A 14,743-nucleotide genomic window follows, 5' to 3' on the forward strand; every position below is an offset into this window, starting at 1 on the left:
GCGTACAACAAAAAGGTTAAGCTTCGAAATTTTGTAGAAGGGCAGTATGTGCTAAGAACAATCCCGCAGTATCAACGAGAGAAGAAATGGGGAAATCTTAGCACCTATATGGGGAGGACCTTTTATAATACACGATATTGCGGGAAACGGTTCCTACTATCTTCGCAATCTGAAAGGAGAGGTCCTCCGGCACCCTTGGAATGCTAAATGGCTCAAACCGTACTACCCATAGGAGCAGCGCAGCTTTGCATCTGCGTGAAGAATACCAAAAGAAGAAGGCAGCGTAACTGCTTTACATGTTTCTATCTCTGGACGAGGAGTAGCAGGCCTCAACCTATCAATCAAACAAACTTTTTGGGAAATCTTCAAGCAAACGAAATGGTCAAAAGGCCCGCTGGGTGAACGCATGTACATTACATAATAAATTAACAATATTGGGGAAAGTAGTTAATCTACAATCTCTCAGGGCTCCCCTATCAGTGTCTATGAGTGTAAGACCAGGGGGAAGGCACCCAGCAGAAAGAGATACCAACCAATTTTAAGGCAGCGGGTCAACGGAATGGGTGCATGTAAATATTTCAAATAAGCATCCCATATCCTAGAACGCTGCCTCGGCCCCCACCGTTTGGGAATCCTCTGGCCCAGGATTCGCCATCGGGGTGACAAGTCTCAAGACGATCACGAAGGTATTTACCTTCGGTTTCGCACCCAAACACTCTCAACTTTTTACAAAACAAGTTATTTCTAGTTTAACACTTCACAATACTTAAAATAAAAATGAATTGATAACACAGGTATGCCAAAAGGATGATCCATTTCATAAAGAGTTGATGACAAGTTCAGCAAATAAGATAAAGCAGTAAACACATCAAAAAATGATTCGAAAATATATAATCAACAAGGATCAACTTTCTATGACTAATAAAAGAAATCTACTTGGACGATACAGCTCCATCAACAGGGTTGTCTCTGCGAGATGAAGGTACGCTACCACCTGAAGAAGGCCCAGAAGAACCAGGTAAGGGCGTGGGAAGGGGACGACGCAGATAATTCTTGACAAGACCATGTTCGACTTTAAGATCAAGTTCAATCTTATCTAGGAATTTGTTGGTCTCTTCAGCCAACTGACATCGAGCTTTATAAGTGATAACAGCGGTCCGCTGGTTGGCATGAGACAGCAATGCAGATAGGCGTTCCGCCTCTTTGGAGGCAATCTCCGCTGCTTCCTCACGAGACGTGGCCAACCTTTTGAAATAGTTGGCTTGTCCTTCCTGCTGCACTAAGGCAGATTGAGTTTTTTTAAGCTCATCATTTGCTGCGTGAAGCTGCCCCTCGAGTGCTGAAAACAAGAAATACCAAGGGGTTAAAACGAACAAATAACAGAATCACACTCGATAAAACGAGGTTATACCTTCGACATTAGCCGAAGCCTCTTCATACTCATTAATACCTGCGTCCCGAGCCTCATCAAGAAAGTCATATTCGTCGGATAGTTTCTTATAATCCGTTTGAAGGTTCGTAAGAGCAAATTGACTCGCGTCTAAGTCTACCTGCTTCATTGAATCCAAGTGACGAAGATGGTTGACTTCGTCATTCATTTCCCCCATCCTTTTATGGAGTCGATACACATTCACTTCAAGATCTCTTTCAGATTCCACTTGGCGAGCAACATCAGCTCAAGACGCTTCTAGGGCTTTACTAAGAGCACCAACCTCAGCCCTAGCATTATCTCTTTCCTCGGAAAGATGCAGCATACTATCCCTAACCCTGGGGCCTAAGAAAGAACGAGCCTGTTGTAACTCTCCTTCCAAAAAGCGCACTCTAGCCTCTAAGTACGAAGCATGTCCTCGAGCATCACGCAGGTTGTCACGCGTTCATAGCAGCGTATCATTAAACAAACGACGGTCATGATTGTACTTATTTTGCATATCAACCATCAGTGTTCGCTTTTCACGCCACTCAGCTGCTAAGGCGTTGTGCTCATCAACACGAGCATTCCACTTTACGGCTTCGCTTTTTAACTTACCCACCAACTCTGTAATGCGGGATTTCTGTCGTTCCCTTTCTTTCCGAAGCCATATGAGCTCGGGGACTCCACCCACTGGAGATAGGGTGGGGAGACTGAGACAGAACACCAAAGTACAAATAGGGAATCACGAGGAGTAAAAGACCAATAAAAAATACGAACCTGTGAGGGACGATACATTTCTGCGAGCTTGCTCCAATTCGTTGCGGACTATAGAAAGTTCCGAACGGAGACTCTCCTCGGCATTACCCAGCCGCTCCTTTTCCTTCAGGCGACCCTTCAGTTCACTTATTTCCATCTCGGCCGCAGATAGTTCTTCTTCTCTATGACGAAGCTTAGCCTCCAACTTTAAAGACTTTGCTTTAAAGAATTGGTATAGAACATGGTTACAATGTTCGCTCCTCATCATCTATGTCACAAACGACAAACATTATTATACCCAAGGGATCAGATATCGCGAAGAATACAATGTTCGTATATCATGAGGGAATCAGTACAAGGATTTACCTCTAAGACACGCTGCTGGGGAAAACCGTATTGGTACCCATCAGCTATGGCCATCATATCAACAACAGTGGAGGGAGGTTTAACCACTAGGTTAGCTTCTAAAGCTCTCAGATTCCTCTCCCACATCTCAGCAACGCGGACTTCAGATGACACTTGCATCATCTGACAAATATAAGCGTCAGAATTCTTCTCACCAGGGACCACTGGGGCAGGGTTGGGGACGAACATCAGATTTTTCTTCTTAAGCCAAGACAAAATGGTATCTTCGCCTTCAGGCATTAGCGAGTAAGGGAAATCCTCTGAAAGAGATTAAACCGCAGACTTCCCTTTGGCTGTTCTCCCCTCACTCGCGCAAGTCTCGACATCACCATCCTCAGTATGACCACCGGCGTTTTCAGCCTGCTGACCGGTGGCATCTTCTTTACCAATATCCCCAAGCACATCCCAATCATCATTTGGGGAAAGCAATGAGAAGTCTTCGGCAAGACCCATGGCAGCATTCACATCAAAGGATTCCCCCGCGGAATATATCCTACCAAAAGAAAATTCAGGAGAAATAACGGGAAGAGTACCCACACCAACAATATTATCGCCAACAGGGGCAGATCCACCCTCGCCGGTACCACCAACGGTAATATTACCCTCAGACTCACCATCACCACCCGCTGCAATTTCTTCTTCACCAACACCACCCGCGACAACTTCTTCTTCACCATTACCACCTTCGTCATCAGGGTGAGAAGTATCGGTACACTCTTCTCCATCGGACATTTCTTCATCCTCAGCATACCCTTCGTTTACAGGACTCGTAACCTCCTCATAAACCTCAGCCTCACCGGTAACCACAGTAGAAGATTGTTTGGGTCCAAGTTTCTTCTTCTTCGACACCTACAAACCAGTACACATCTCCACAAGGCTCATTTTTTCCCTCACTTCAAAAATGAAAATTATTTCAAGCAAGGAAAAAGGGGCAAATAGAATAGAGAATATAAGAAGAAACTATACCTTGGCAGCAGCAGCGGTCTTCGGTGGGTGGGTAGCACCAGAACCCTCCTCCTCATCCCCATCAACGACATCAAGAGCGTAAGAAAAATTCATGCCCGCGAAATTCGGACGCCAAGGACAGAAATCTCCATAACGAGCAGGAGGAGTTTCACGAGGCCTACTGTTTTCAGAAGTACGCCAACCGCGCGGACCAGGAATCCAACCATAAGCCCAAGGACCAACTACCTCAATAACAGTAGCATGCCATTCATAATCATGGTCACGCTTAATCCTTTCACGAGCAGGAAAGAGTTTCTGTTTAGCAGATCTCTCAGTACCAGGAACATACTTCAGCTTGGCATCACTCACCTCACTCAAAAGACAAATTTCACCACGAGGAGCAGCAATATTACGAAGACTAACACTCCACGGCTTACGGTTTCTACTGTTGACATAATCCCCAAAGGAACTGTTAAAATTCTGAGGAGTGTACCACTCTCTCTCAGCAGGATTTGGAACATAGCAGGTCATCATAGTCTCTCCCTTGCTTCGCAGGTAACATTCCTTCAGTGAACGAAGATAATTCCCAGATAGTTGTGACACGGAACAATTATGAGTGTTTGTGGAAGAGCCTTCGCGACTAGCCAACACGTCATAATAAAAGGAGTCACCCGACATATATAGGGGCAACATGAGACCCGCCTCGAAGGATCCAACCGTAGTCAATAGATGAAACTCGTCAAACTGATACTTAACAAGGAGGTCGTAAGTGATATCATTGTTAGGGGCATAGAAGTGAACCTAAAAATCTTGAAGCTCATGTTTTTCCTTGAACATCTCAAGATCAATATTCTTGAAAGTGACCTTCTTCTTACCAACTGAAATGTTGCGTATCACGGGGACAGTTTCTTCTTCGTCTGCGGAATCAGAAGTAGGACTCAATTCCGAAGCTTCCCTTTTAGAAGGAAGATTTTTAGACGGATCAGCTCTCGACATAGTACCCTTGGAGTACTTCCCTTTGAAAGAAACTGTGGGAGGAGGCGGCAAAGATTTCTGCGGAGGCACTGAAGGAGGAGCCATAGAACGAAGGGGCGGAACATACAATGTTTCATTACGAGGAGGAGGAGCCCGCGTGCTCCTAGAGTCATCACGAGGGGGAGCCTGCGTACTCCTAGAATCTTCACGAGGACGAGAAGGGGCACGGTTAACAACATACCTAGATCCTGAAGGACCCTTCGGCACATCCCCTTTCTTAGTAGGCACAACCTTCGCACCAGAGGAAGATGAAACCCTATGACCCCGAGGATCCGATTGCGAAGACTTGTAGGGACCTTCCCCAAGTGGAGATCTGTCAGAATCTCGACGCGGAGGGGATCTTGGCGGACTAGACGGCGGGGTTTGGTAAGGAGCCCGCGGACGATCAGACATATCTACAAGGAAACACAAAAACAGTTTAGAGAAGAATACGAGAAGATCACTAAAGATCAAAAAACCCATAATTGATGGTTCATCCGGATAAACATTAAAAACCCTAAGAACTAAAAAACCAGAAATACTCCATCAAACTCCCGGGATAATACTTAAATACAGACTCAAAGACTTTGTAACAAAGAACAGGGGCAAGCATATATGCTTCGACATGTGTGTTCTTCATCACAAAGGCAAGAATACAGCAGCAGGAAACGAACGGGTAGATACATAGATGAATCAATGATGAGCAGCTAATGAAAAACCCCATACCTGTATAGAAGAGGACGACAAGCACCAACCACAGTCGAAGAAAGGAGGATCAGAGATATCAAAAGCTAGTTGTCTGCGATACGGGGGCAACAACAGTCGAGAGCGAAAGAGACAGAAAATTGAATGATGTTATCTTCCTCACAAGAATGACGATAATAAATGACTAAAGAACAAGAATAGAAAACAAGAAGAGGATGAACACTGACAAAGAGGATAAAAGTTTTTTTCACATTCTCTTTCCTATTTATGAAGCTAGAGAAGAAAATAACTGTCCCTCGTACCAAGGAGCAGTTATGGGAAAAGTTAATGCAAAGTGGGGAACGTGCCTGTATTTATAGGGGAAGTTATTTCAGGAGAGATAAAACGTGTAGGACGACCTTTCTTCTTCTAAATTGCAAAATACGCCCAAGTCAGAAGAAGAGGGGCAAATTGTATGTACACCTTTCATCATCCATCACGTGTACAGAAAGAGACACGTGGAAGGCATGCAAAACAAGATATCAAAACATGATAGCAAGCATCTCATCAGAAGATGCCACCAATCAGCAGATATGACGGTCAGGGACAGAGGATCACAGAGGTATGATGGCTCAGAGGAGCACCAGATAATACCCCTTGGGAAGATCCCAGATCAACGGCCGAGAGGAAGTTTGGCTGACACAGATGTGACCAGACAAAGAGACACTTGTCTGACACGAGCAGACATCCATCTACCCGCATTAAATACCAAAGAGATATACACGTGTCAATCAGCTCGTGGAAGGGGCGAGGATAACCCTTCGTATTCAAGCTTAGGCCGCAGCATATGCCGAAGACCTCTGCGTAATGGGCACAAAGCACAAGAAGATAAGATCACAACGGCACCTCAGAAGTGGGACCCACGTTCCAACCCTATAAATACCCCTCTCCGCTAAGAGAGAAGGGATCAACCAATCCAGAGCAATTATAGGAGAATATAGGAGAGAGAAATAAGAAGAGTAAGTAATCCCCCTACTTCCGCAGACCTATATATACTCTAAAGTCATTCGACTATCTTTGTAATCATTCAATACATAGTGAAACACCAGCCCCGTGGATGTAGGTCTTAGTGCCGAACCACGTAAATCTTTGTCTTATTTACATTTCAGCACTTTACATTCAGCGTTGAACTCCATGTGCTTTACATTTATACTTGATTCTCTGTTTATTCCTTTATACGAACATTATTTATGATAATATTCGACTAGACAATGACAAGCTCGAAGGCTTTGAGTCGATGAATCGATATAATCATCCCCTTTACACATACGACGTACAATTTTAGAATTAAAATGTATGTGAAAATTGTTTGTGAACACGTGAATGACTTCGTGATTTATGTGTTCACTGTTGTCTTAGAATGATCTTATTGACAAAGTATGTTCATATCACGACAGAACAGACACGTTCACTGTTATTTACTCATCCTAGTCCATCATCATCTATAATCTTAAACTGTATCAATACTTAAACAGACTCATTCACTATTATGTAGTATGTACCCCATCAACCGTCCATGATCAATGATTAATTCACTGCATGATCATTGACTACCTAGACAAACAATTTATCAATCAATTGATCCTATGTTTTTTTAATAAAATGGTTTGTAAATTAAATCATGATTAATCTGGTGTTGATTTGCAACACTCAAGGGCTCATCAATTTTGTACCCTAAAGCATGTATTTGGTATTGTGCAAACTTGCTTTCTTCTCTTGGAAGATGTTATGAAAAAAAGGAGAAGAAGTGTTAACGGGCGGTAGCGAAGAGTCGAATACATATAATTCAGTTCATGGGATATTAAACAAAATCTTTTGTTCAATTTGAGAATAAGTGACAACTAGGAAAAAATATAGATGAAGACGCAAATGGGGTTGGAGAAGTTTTTTTTTTTTTTCCTTGTAATTAGAAAAATTAGTTGCCAAATAAGATAGAGGATGTCTTCTTATCATGCCACGTACGAAGCTGACCATATGACCATTGGAGAAGCTTTAAGTTCTGTTATAATAACAGACTTTATGGATATTGTAATCCAGTTCCACGGTCCCAAAAGATTCATGGAATTCAGGTCGAGGTAGTAACGGCAAGAAACTCATTCCCACGTAAAAATATCTCCGTTTAAATGAATAAAATGCATGCTTAAAAAAATAAAAATAATAATAATCGGTTAGATGCTTGTAAGAAGAGAGGGAAAAACAATTCAATCGGTTAGCATGCGCGTGAACACTCGGACTCAAATCAAAGAATGGTTAGGTGTTCTGGTGTGGAACCATTCCAAAAAGATTGTGAAGGTCCGTTTAATGAAAAGTTTGTTGCAACGATAGTAGACAGCCCCCCATAAAACCCACCGTTTTTCAAATTGTATTTTGGTCTTTGTTTTGTTTCGATATAAGAACGGACGACCTATCTCTGTCTACCGCATCACATGTTTTATGGCCATTTCCGGTCCCACACATCGCCTACTTTATCCCATGTGTACTGTCATCTCTTACTTTTTCTTCCTCCTATTTTACTTCTCCCGATATTTTGATGCTCTCCCATTCTGCCGATCTTGCACCATTTTTGTTGTTGGCAATGCAGATCCATAATTTTCACAGATATAATTTGTTATATTTTTTTTCCTTCCAATTTGCAGCTAAAAATATCCTCGCATTTTTAGGGGCGATCCGGAAGAATTAGGAACGACACAAAAAGACAAAAAAGATCACTCAAACATAAAATATAGCCATCCCTTATCTCCCGTTTTTTTAATGGCCAAACTACCCTTTACAATCGGTAGATAACTTCGCAATCGGGAAGTTAATCCACAATCGGGAGTCTATTTAGTTTATATAACTTCCGAATATAAAGTATCCCCAAAATAAAATCCTATATTTTTTGAATTTTGATTATCATATAATCGGTAATAAATTTTTTTATCTTGACTCCCGATTAAAGTAGACCCTTAGCTAAAATGCTACCATAATCGGTAGTGAATTTAGTTTATTTAACTCCCGAATATAGAGTACCCCCAAAATAAGATTTTGCAAAAATTTTCAATTTTCGAATTTTGGTTGAGCCTATAATCGGTAGTAAATGAAGGTATCTTGACTTCCGATTATACAGTGGCTCTCTTTGCAAATATCCTATTATAATCGGCAGTCAAGGTAGTTCATATAACTACCGAATATAGAATTGCCCCAAAATGTGATTTGCAAAAATCCTCAATTTTTTGAATTTTGGTTGAGCCTATAATTGGTAGTAAATGAAGTTATCCCGACTTCCTATTATACAGTGACTCTCTTTGCAAATATCCTACCATAATCGGTAGTCAAGGTAGTTCATATAACTACCGCATATAGAGTTGCCCCCAAAACGTGATTTTGCCAAAATCATCTATTTTTTGAATTTTGGTTGAGCCTATAATCGGTAGTAGATGAGGTAAAATCCTTTCTGATTGTACAGTGACTCTCTTTGCAAATATTCAACCATATTCGGTAGTCAAAATAGTTTATATAACTATCGAACACAGAGTAGCCCCAAAATGAGATTTTACAAAAATCCCTTTTTTTGAATTTTGATTGAGCCTATAATGAATTTATCGTTAACTTCCGATTAATATTAGCCCCAAATACGCATTTAGCACAAATTTATGTCAATCGGTAGTATCTTTGTGTTATTTAACTACCGATTTAATATTAACAATTGGACACAAAATAACTTCCGATTACGAAAGCACATTAACGTATTCTTCTATTTTTTGAACATCGCTTAACCTTGGTTATGAGTTGGGAATAAAAAAATCGTTATGATTTTTTCGGGATTGCCACCGAAAACCCTAGGAAAAATATAGTAGGACGGTGACAGCTTCTAAATAGTCTAAATGGGGTTGAAAAGACAATGATAGGTAAAGCATGTGCACATAAAAGACTTGTCTCCTTTTCTCAACTGGACATATTAAATGTATCTTGACTCATGCCAAGAAAAACTCGATAATGAGATTAATTAGAAGTACTACCAATTGGGACTAAATATGTGTACTGTAATTAGTCCCCGAGAATACTAAAACTGAAAGGTACCAACTGGCCAAAGCCCTATGTGAAAGCTGTCCCAAGACTCTAGATCGGATGTTATTATGAACGTATGCGCTAGCGCCATCTAATGTGCAACGTTGCTTTTGATGCAGAGACCTCGACACTGTCAACATCTCTTACGAAAAACTGATGGTCCTAACCGTAATCCATGTATTATTATTGACCTTTAAACTGCCAAGTAAAGATAAAGAACAACCACGTGAACTACGCTTTTATCTCATCTAACATTTTCTCTTTCATAAATCGAGATTGAAATTCAAATTCTCGCGAGTCTTACACAAATTGGACTTGTTAGATAATCAAACGTTTAATAATATTAAAATTGAATTTAGTGAACGACAAAACTCGGATCTGACAGCTTTAATTTAAAATTTAAATTTGTTTTTACTTTTTCTTCTGTCATTTTAATTATCTCCTTTCTATTCTCTCTGTACATAATAACGAACGGAGTCAGTGGAGCCTGAAACTCTCTTTGGAGTTGATCTAAAACGGACTTTTGATAAATGGTGGAATCCAATGTTTCATTCTGCTAGATTTTAGGATTTTCCTTCATGTCCGCCTTCCTCTTCTTCTTCTTCTTCTTCAACTTTTTCTGTCCTTTTAAGATAATAAAAAGAAATAATATTCCACTGAGTCACTGAGCCGGTGAATGAGTGAGTGAGTGAAGTTGCTACATACAGTAGAAGAATGATGAAATCCAAGGGTTCTTGCTTCAAAATCATTACCTGTGCAAGAGATACAGAAGATAACGATGATGATCTCGAACCTAATGAGGTAACCTAACCGTTCTTTCTAGGTTTCTTTTTTTCTTTCATTTTGTATTTCTTTTGTTTATTGTTTGTTTTCAGTAAGCTGTGATAAAAGCTTGATCTAGATTCAGATATATGTAGATATGGTTGTAAGTTTAGATCCCAAATATTTTGTGTAGATTTTGAAAGGCAAACATTTATTGTAGATTTTGAATGGCAAACAAGGCTGAATTTGGCAGTACTTTCTAGGATTTCTGAAATGCATTGTTTTAGATCTCATTCAAGCTTGTAAAGGATCACTGAATTTCTGTATCAATGTCAGAATTGTTTTAATTTTTTTCTTTTTGTGGGTTTATTGGAGTTCAAATTTTGCTTTTGAATTAGAAGGTGTGAGGTAATTTTTGTTGTAAGGTTTGGCTAATTGTGATTTGGTTATTGTTTTTTTTCTTCAGAGTAAGCGTTCGACAGACAAGAGTAGGTGGAGTTTCCGCAAGAGATCGGCTAGGCATAGAGTGCTCAGCAACTCTGCAAATACAGAATCACCATCCATTGGAAATAGGGACAGTCTAGAATCAACCAGCATTAACTATAATACGCAGTCTAACCTTACTACACCTGAGAAAATATCTGTCTCACACTGGGCGAGTGATTATCCATTAACGGGCGTAGCAAATTCAAATGCTCCCTTAATTGATACAAAGAAGGATTTCAAGAGTGAACCGGTGATCTCCACTGAGAATGCTCGTGTAATTGATCCCTCTATTTTCAAGCAAGATGTCAAAAAGGTTGATCATAAACTGGAGGAAGACAGTGCTGTTGTCATTCAGTCTGCTATCAGGGGATACCTGGTAAACCTTTTCGTGCTAGTATATACTATGCGTAACCGTTTTCATTTATTTTTGTAAGTTTCTTTATTAATTTTACTTTTTTGGCAGGCCAAGAAAAAACTATTGAAGCAAAAGAATGTCATAAAGTTGCAAGCTGCTGTACGTGGGCATTTGGTCAGGAACCAGGCCGTAGGAACCCTGCGCTGTGTCCAAGCCATCTCCAAAATGCAGGTCCTTGTCCGAGCTCGCCGTGCTCGTCACCTAGCATCTGCTATTGAAACAAAGCCTGATGGGCATGAGGTATATAGCAATGTACAGCCTTTGGTAATGTCATATCATTTTTTCGAAGTCTTCAAGTGACCTTCAAGTCCACCACCAGATAGTCTAGTAGAATGATACTCTATTTTTGCTTTCTGCTGAGCTCCCACTAGTTCTTATTTATTCTTTGTTTTCCCCTCCCTGAATTGATGATTTTTCTTTTTGTTTCTATAACAAGCACTTACATTTCTTTCTGTTCCACCCTTTGCCAGGTGAAAGAAAATAGTGACACGTCTTCCACTGAGAAATTGCTAAGCAATGCATTTGCTCGTCAAGTATGTATTTGATTATTATTATGTTTGATAATTCAATGCTGTAGTGGTTGCTTTTTGGTCTGTGTTTCTTCTGACATTGATGTCCTTGATGTGCTTCTAGATCATGCAATCAACACCAAACAAAAAACAAATTCACATCAAATGTGATCCCTTAAAACAGGATTCTGCATGGCAATGGTTGGACAGGTGGATGTCTGTTTCATCATCTGACCTGGAGCCAAACAAACAACAATCTACAGCTGTGAATCAGAAACAGGATGAAAATGTTATAGATACCGCTTCTGAAGTAGGAAATGAGATCCCAGCTGAAGTTATCTCTGCCTCGAAAGATATGCAGTCTACAGCTACAAATGCAGGAACATCGCTTAATAATGAAGATAATTTGATCACATATGAGGCGGACAATTTTGTTTTTCAAGCCTCTCGTCCAACCTCTACAAGTACAAATGACATGCAGCCACCTTGTGTTGATGATTCGGGTATTAATGATGCACGTGCATCCTCTTCCAAGTCAGACGCAAGGCAATCAGAGTTGCTTTCAACGACCCCTTCTCAAACGGCACGCAGATCCGTCTCTGATAAGCCTATGGCAGATGGTGAGCAACCAAAACGTTCTATGAAAAGGGTTGCTTCTGAAGAACCAGAGACCGAGAACAAGAAGACTGTATTTGGGTCACGAAAGGCAACTAATCCTGCCTTTGTTGCTGTTCAATCAAAATTCGAAGGACTAAGTTCAAGGACCACTTCTCGAAAATCGATTAGTTCAACTACACAAGATGTTGGAGCAGAATCGAAACTGAACAGCATTTCTTCTTCTGTGGATTCTTGGAAAAAGACTCAGGAACCTAACTTGACTGAGAGTTCAATCCCACATGAAACTAAAGTCCAGGTTGCGCCTTCTGAGTGTGGCAGTTTACTTTCTATTACTTCAACTCTTGATTCCCCAGAAAGATCTGAAGCTGGTGGTGTAGATGTCAAGCAGGAAACTGTATTTGTGGAAAAAGTGACCTCTGAACTTAATATGGCAACTGACACTGCATCTAGTAGTAGAAACCTTGATGTTGAACCCAGGACTGATATCTGTGCATCTCAGCCCCTTTCATCCAGCCCTGCTTCTTTCCAACCATGGAGTAGCGATGATGCTAAGAAAGAATCTCTGGACTTCGATTTAGCTGTCGAGCAACAGGAAGAAGAGAGGCAGCCAGACAGATGTGCATCAGATGCGCAGAGTCAAATAGAGGTTGCGGCATATCAACAAGCATACAGATCGTCACCAGAAGGATCTCCAAGAAGTCATGTTACCATCCCCGAGTCATATGGAACACCGTCAAGTCAGGTATCCGTGAATGCTAAAAGGAATAAATGGAATAAAAGTGGGCCCACCCAGACCAGAAAGCATCACCCAGTAGTCAAGAGGTCCCCATCTAATCAAAACTATGAATCAGGTGGAAAAAGTAGTGCAGAGCAATTGTCAAAAGACTCAAAGAACGCGAAGAGGCGCAGTTCATTTGGTTCAGCCAAGTCCAGTAACCTTGACCAGGAGCCAAGGGATAGTAGTAGTAGCAGTACACTACCTAGTTACATGCAAGTCACGGAGTCTAGAAGGGCTAAAGTGCTCGTGTCGCCAAGGTCAAGTCCTGACGTGCAGGACAAGGAAATTTGCATCAAGAAGCGGCATTCTTTGCCTAGCACTAACGGAAAGCAGGGGTCCCCCCGCATGCAACGATCAATGTCCCAAGCGCTACAAGGGGTAAAAGGAACCAATGCAAATTCTCCTCATGGTGAGTTTTTCATGTCCTCCCATGTTATTTTAATAAATGCTTAAGCCAACTCATGATTCATTATAACCATGACTAGTCCAATAAAATCTTCTCAAAATTTATTCTTCATTTATGGGATGTTCCTTTTCAAAATTAATAACCCCACATGGCCACAGACCCTGTTCTCTACTTTCATTCTCTCGACAAAAATTATCATAGAACAATGTTGCATTATGGGTCTCACCAGTGATGCGTAGCACTTGATCATCTAAAATTGCAATAGTTAGAAGTCATACATTTACCCTATTAAATTATACTTTGTTAAATACTGCAACATTCTGTTTAGAACCTGCTCCATTTTTGTGCCAAGAGATAGATATATAGGCACATATCATTGCACGAACAGGGGAATTCTTAGTGACCTAGGGGGTTGAGTTATTTATGCCAAGCATTCTTCTTATTTATAATTATGCGCTGATTGAACCATACCTATGTTGCAGAAAAGAAGTGGGTGAGATGATACCCAACTAGAGTCACCTAGGCATCAGCCGGTGGAAAGGTTGTATGGCTTTTGTAATGAATGAGAAAGTGAATATGGGGAGAACTGAAAGATACCACCTGCTTTGTTGTTTTTCCGCGTCCCTGTTTGATGGTGTAGAATATAAATTTTCCTTTGTTGCTTCACCACTGATTTTTATGGTAAACAGATTGGTTTGAATTGCTTCTGCAAGCAATTAGGAGAGTGGCAGAATGTAGCACCCTTATATGCTTATGTGAGATTTACAGTACACATAATATACATCTCTTATTTTAACCGCGCCTGGTAGATGTTCAAAAATTGAGCGACGGTGAGTTTCGCATTTCTTTAAATGATATTCATAAATTATATCATGTCTTTTCGTCGCACAAAAGACATGGTACGTGCACCTGATGGGCTGTTCAGCTACTGGTGTCGCACAAAAGACATGGTACGTGCACCTGATGGGCTGTTCATTAATGTTTATATTTGTCGGCCGCCATGGCAGGAATGTGACTGACATCGAGATGGTGCTTATGTTTACAAAATTCATTTATAATTTACTGTGGATTTTACATGGCAATGTTATCTGTCCTGGGGTGCGTGTTATTGTTGTTGTCGCCACCTAGTTGCTACCTTTATGGGTAGAGTGATTTGGAATATAAATTTTTTTGATGAGACAATCCTGCCTAGATCAGGGGGAGAATCATCGACGATATCGGTTAATTTCAATTGTGTCTCATCTATTCTTAAACCAATAAGTAGCCAAGGTGTTAGAGATTACTCTGTTGATTGGTTCAACAATAGTACGCTGACTAGATTCGGCATATTTAAAGTCCTTGTACGGCATATCATCGAATCGCAGTGATTGTTTCATCTGAAAACATGCTTACAGGCATAGACGAAAACCTCTGATACGAGGTGTGTCAATCTAATCAAATAGCGTTC

At 40.8% G+C, this 14,743-nt stretch overlaps 1 protein-coding gene across 1 annotated transcript; it reads left to right on the forward strand.

The window, feature by feature from the left end:
• Positions 1 to 9,745: 9,745 nt before the first annotated feature.
• On the forward strand, positions 9,746 to 14,148 carry LOC113288811 (protein IQ-DOMAIN 32-like). Its single transcript, XM_026537935.1, has 6 exons — positions 9,746 to 10,123; positions 10,551 to 10,946; positions 11,034 to 11,225; positions 11,456 to 11,518; positions 11,619 to 13,299; positions 13,779 to 14,148. The coding sequence occupies exons 1-6, from the start codon at positions 10,037 to 10,039 to the stop codon at positions 13,796 to 13,798; spliced, it is 2,439 nt and encodes an 812-aa protein (XP_026393720.1). The 5' UTR covers positions 9,746 to 10,036; the 3' UTR covers positions 13,799 to 14,148.
• The last annotated feature ends 595 nt before the right edge of the window (positions 14,149 to 14,743 follow it).

Source organism: Papaver somniferum, chromosome 6 (assembly GCF_003573695.1).
Source record: "Papaver somniferum cultivar HN1 chromosome 6, ASM357369v1, whole genome shotgun sequence".
NCBI classification, from domain to species: domain Eukaryota; kingdom Viridiplantae; phylum Streptophyta; class Magnoliopsida; order Ranunculales; family Papaveraceae; genus Papaver; species Papaver somniferum.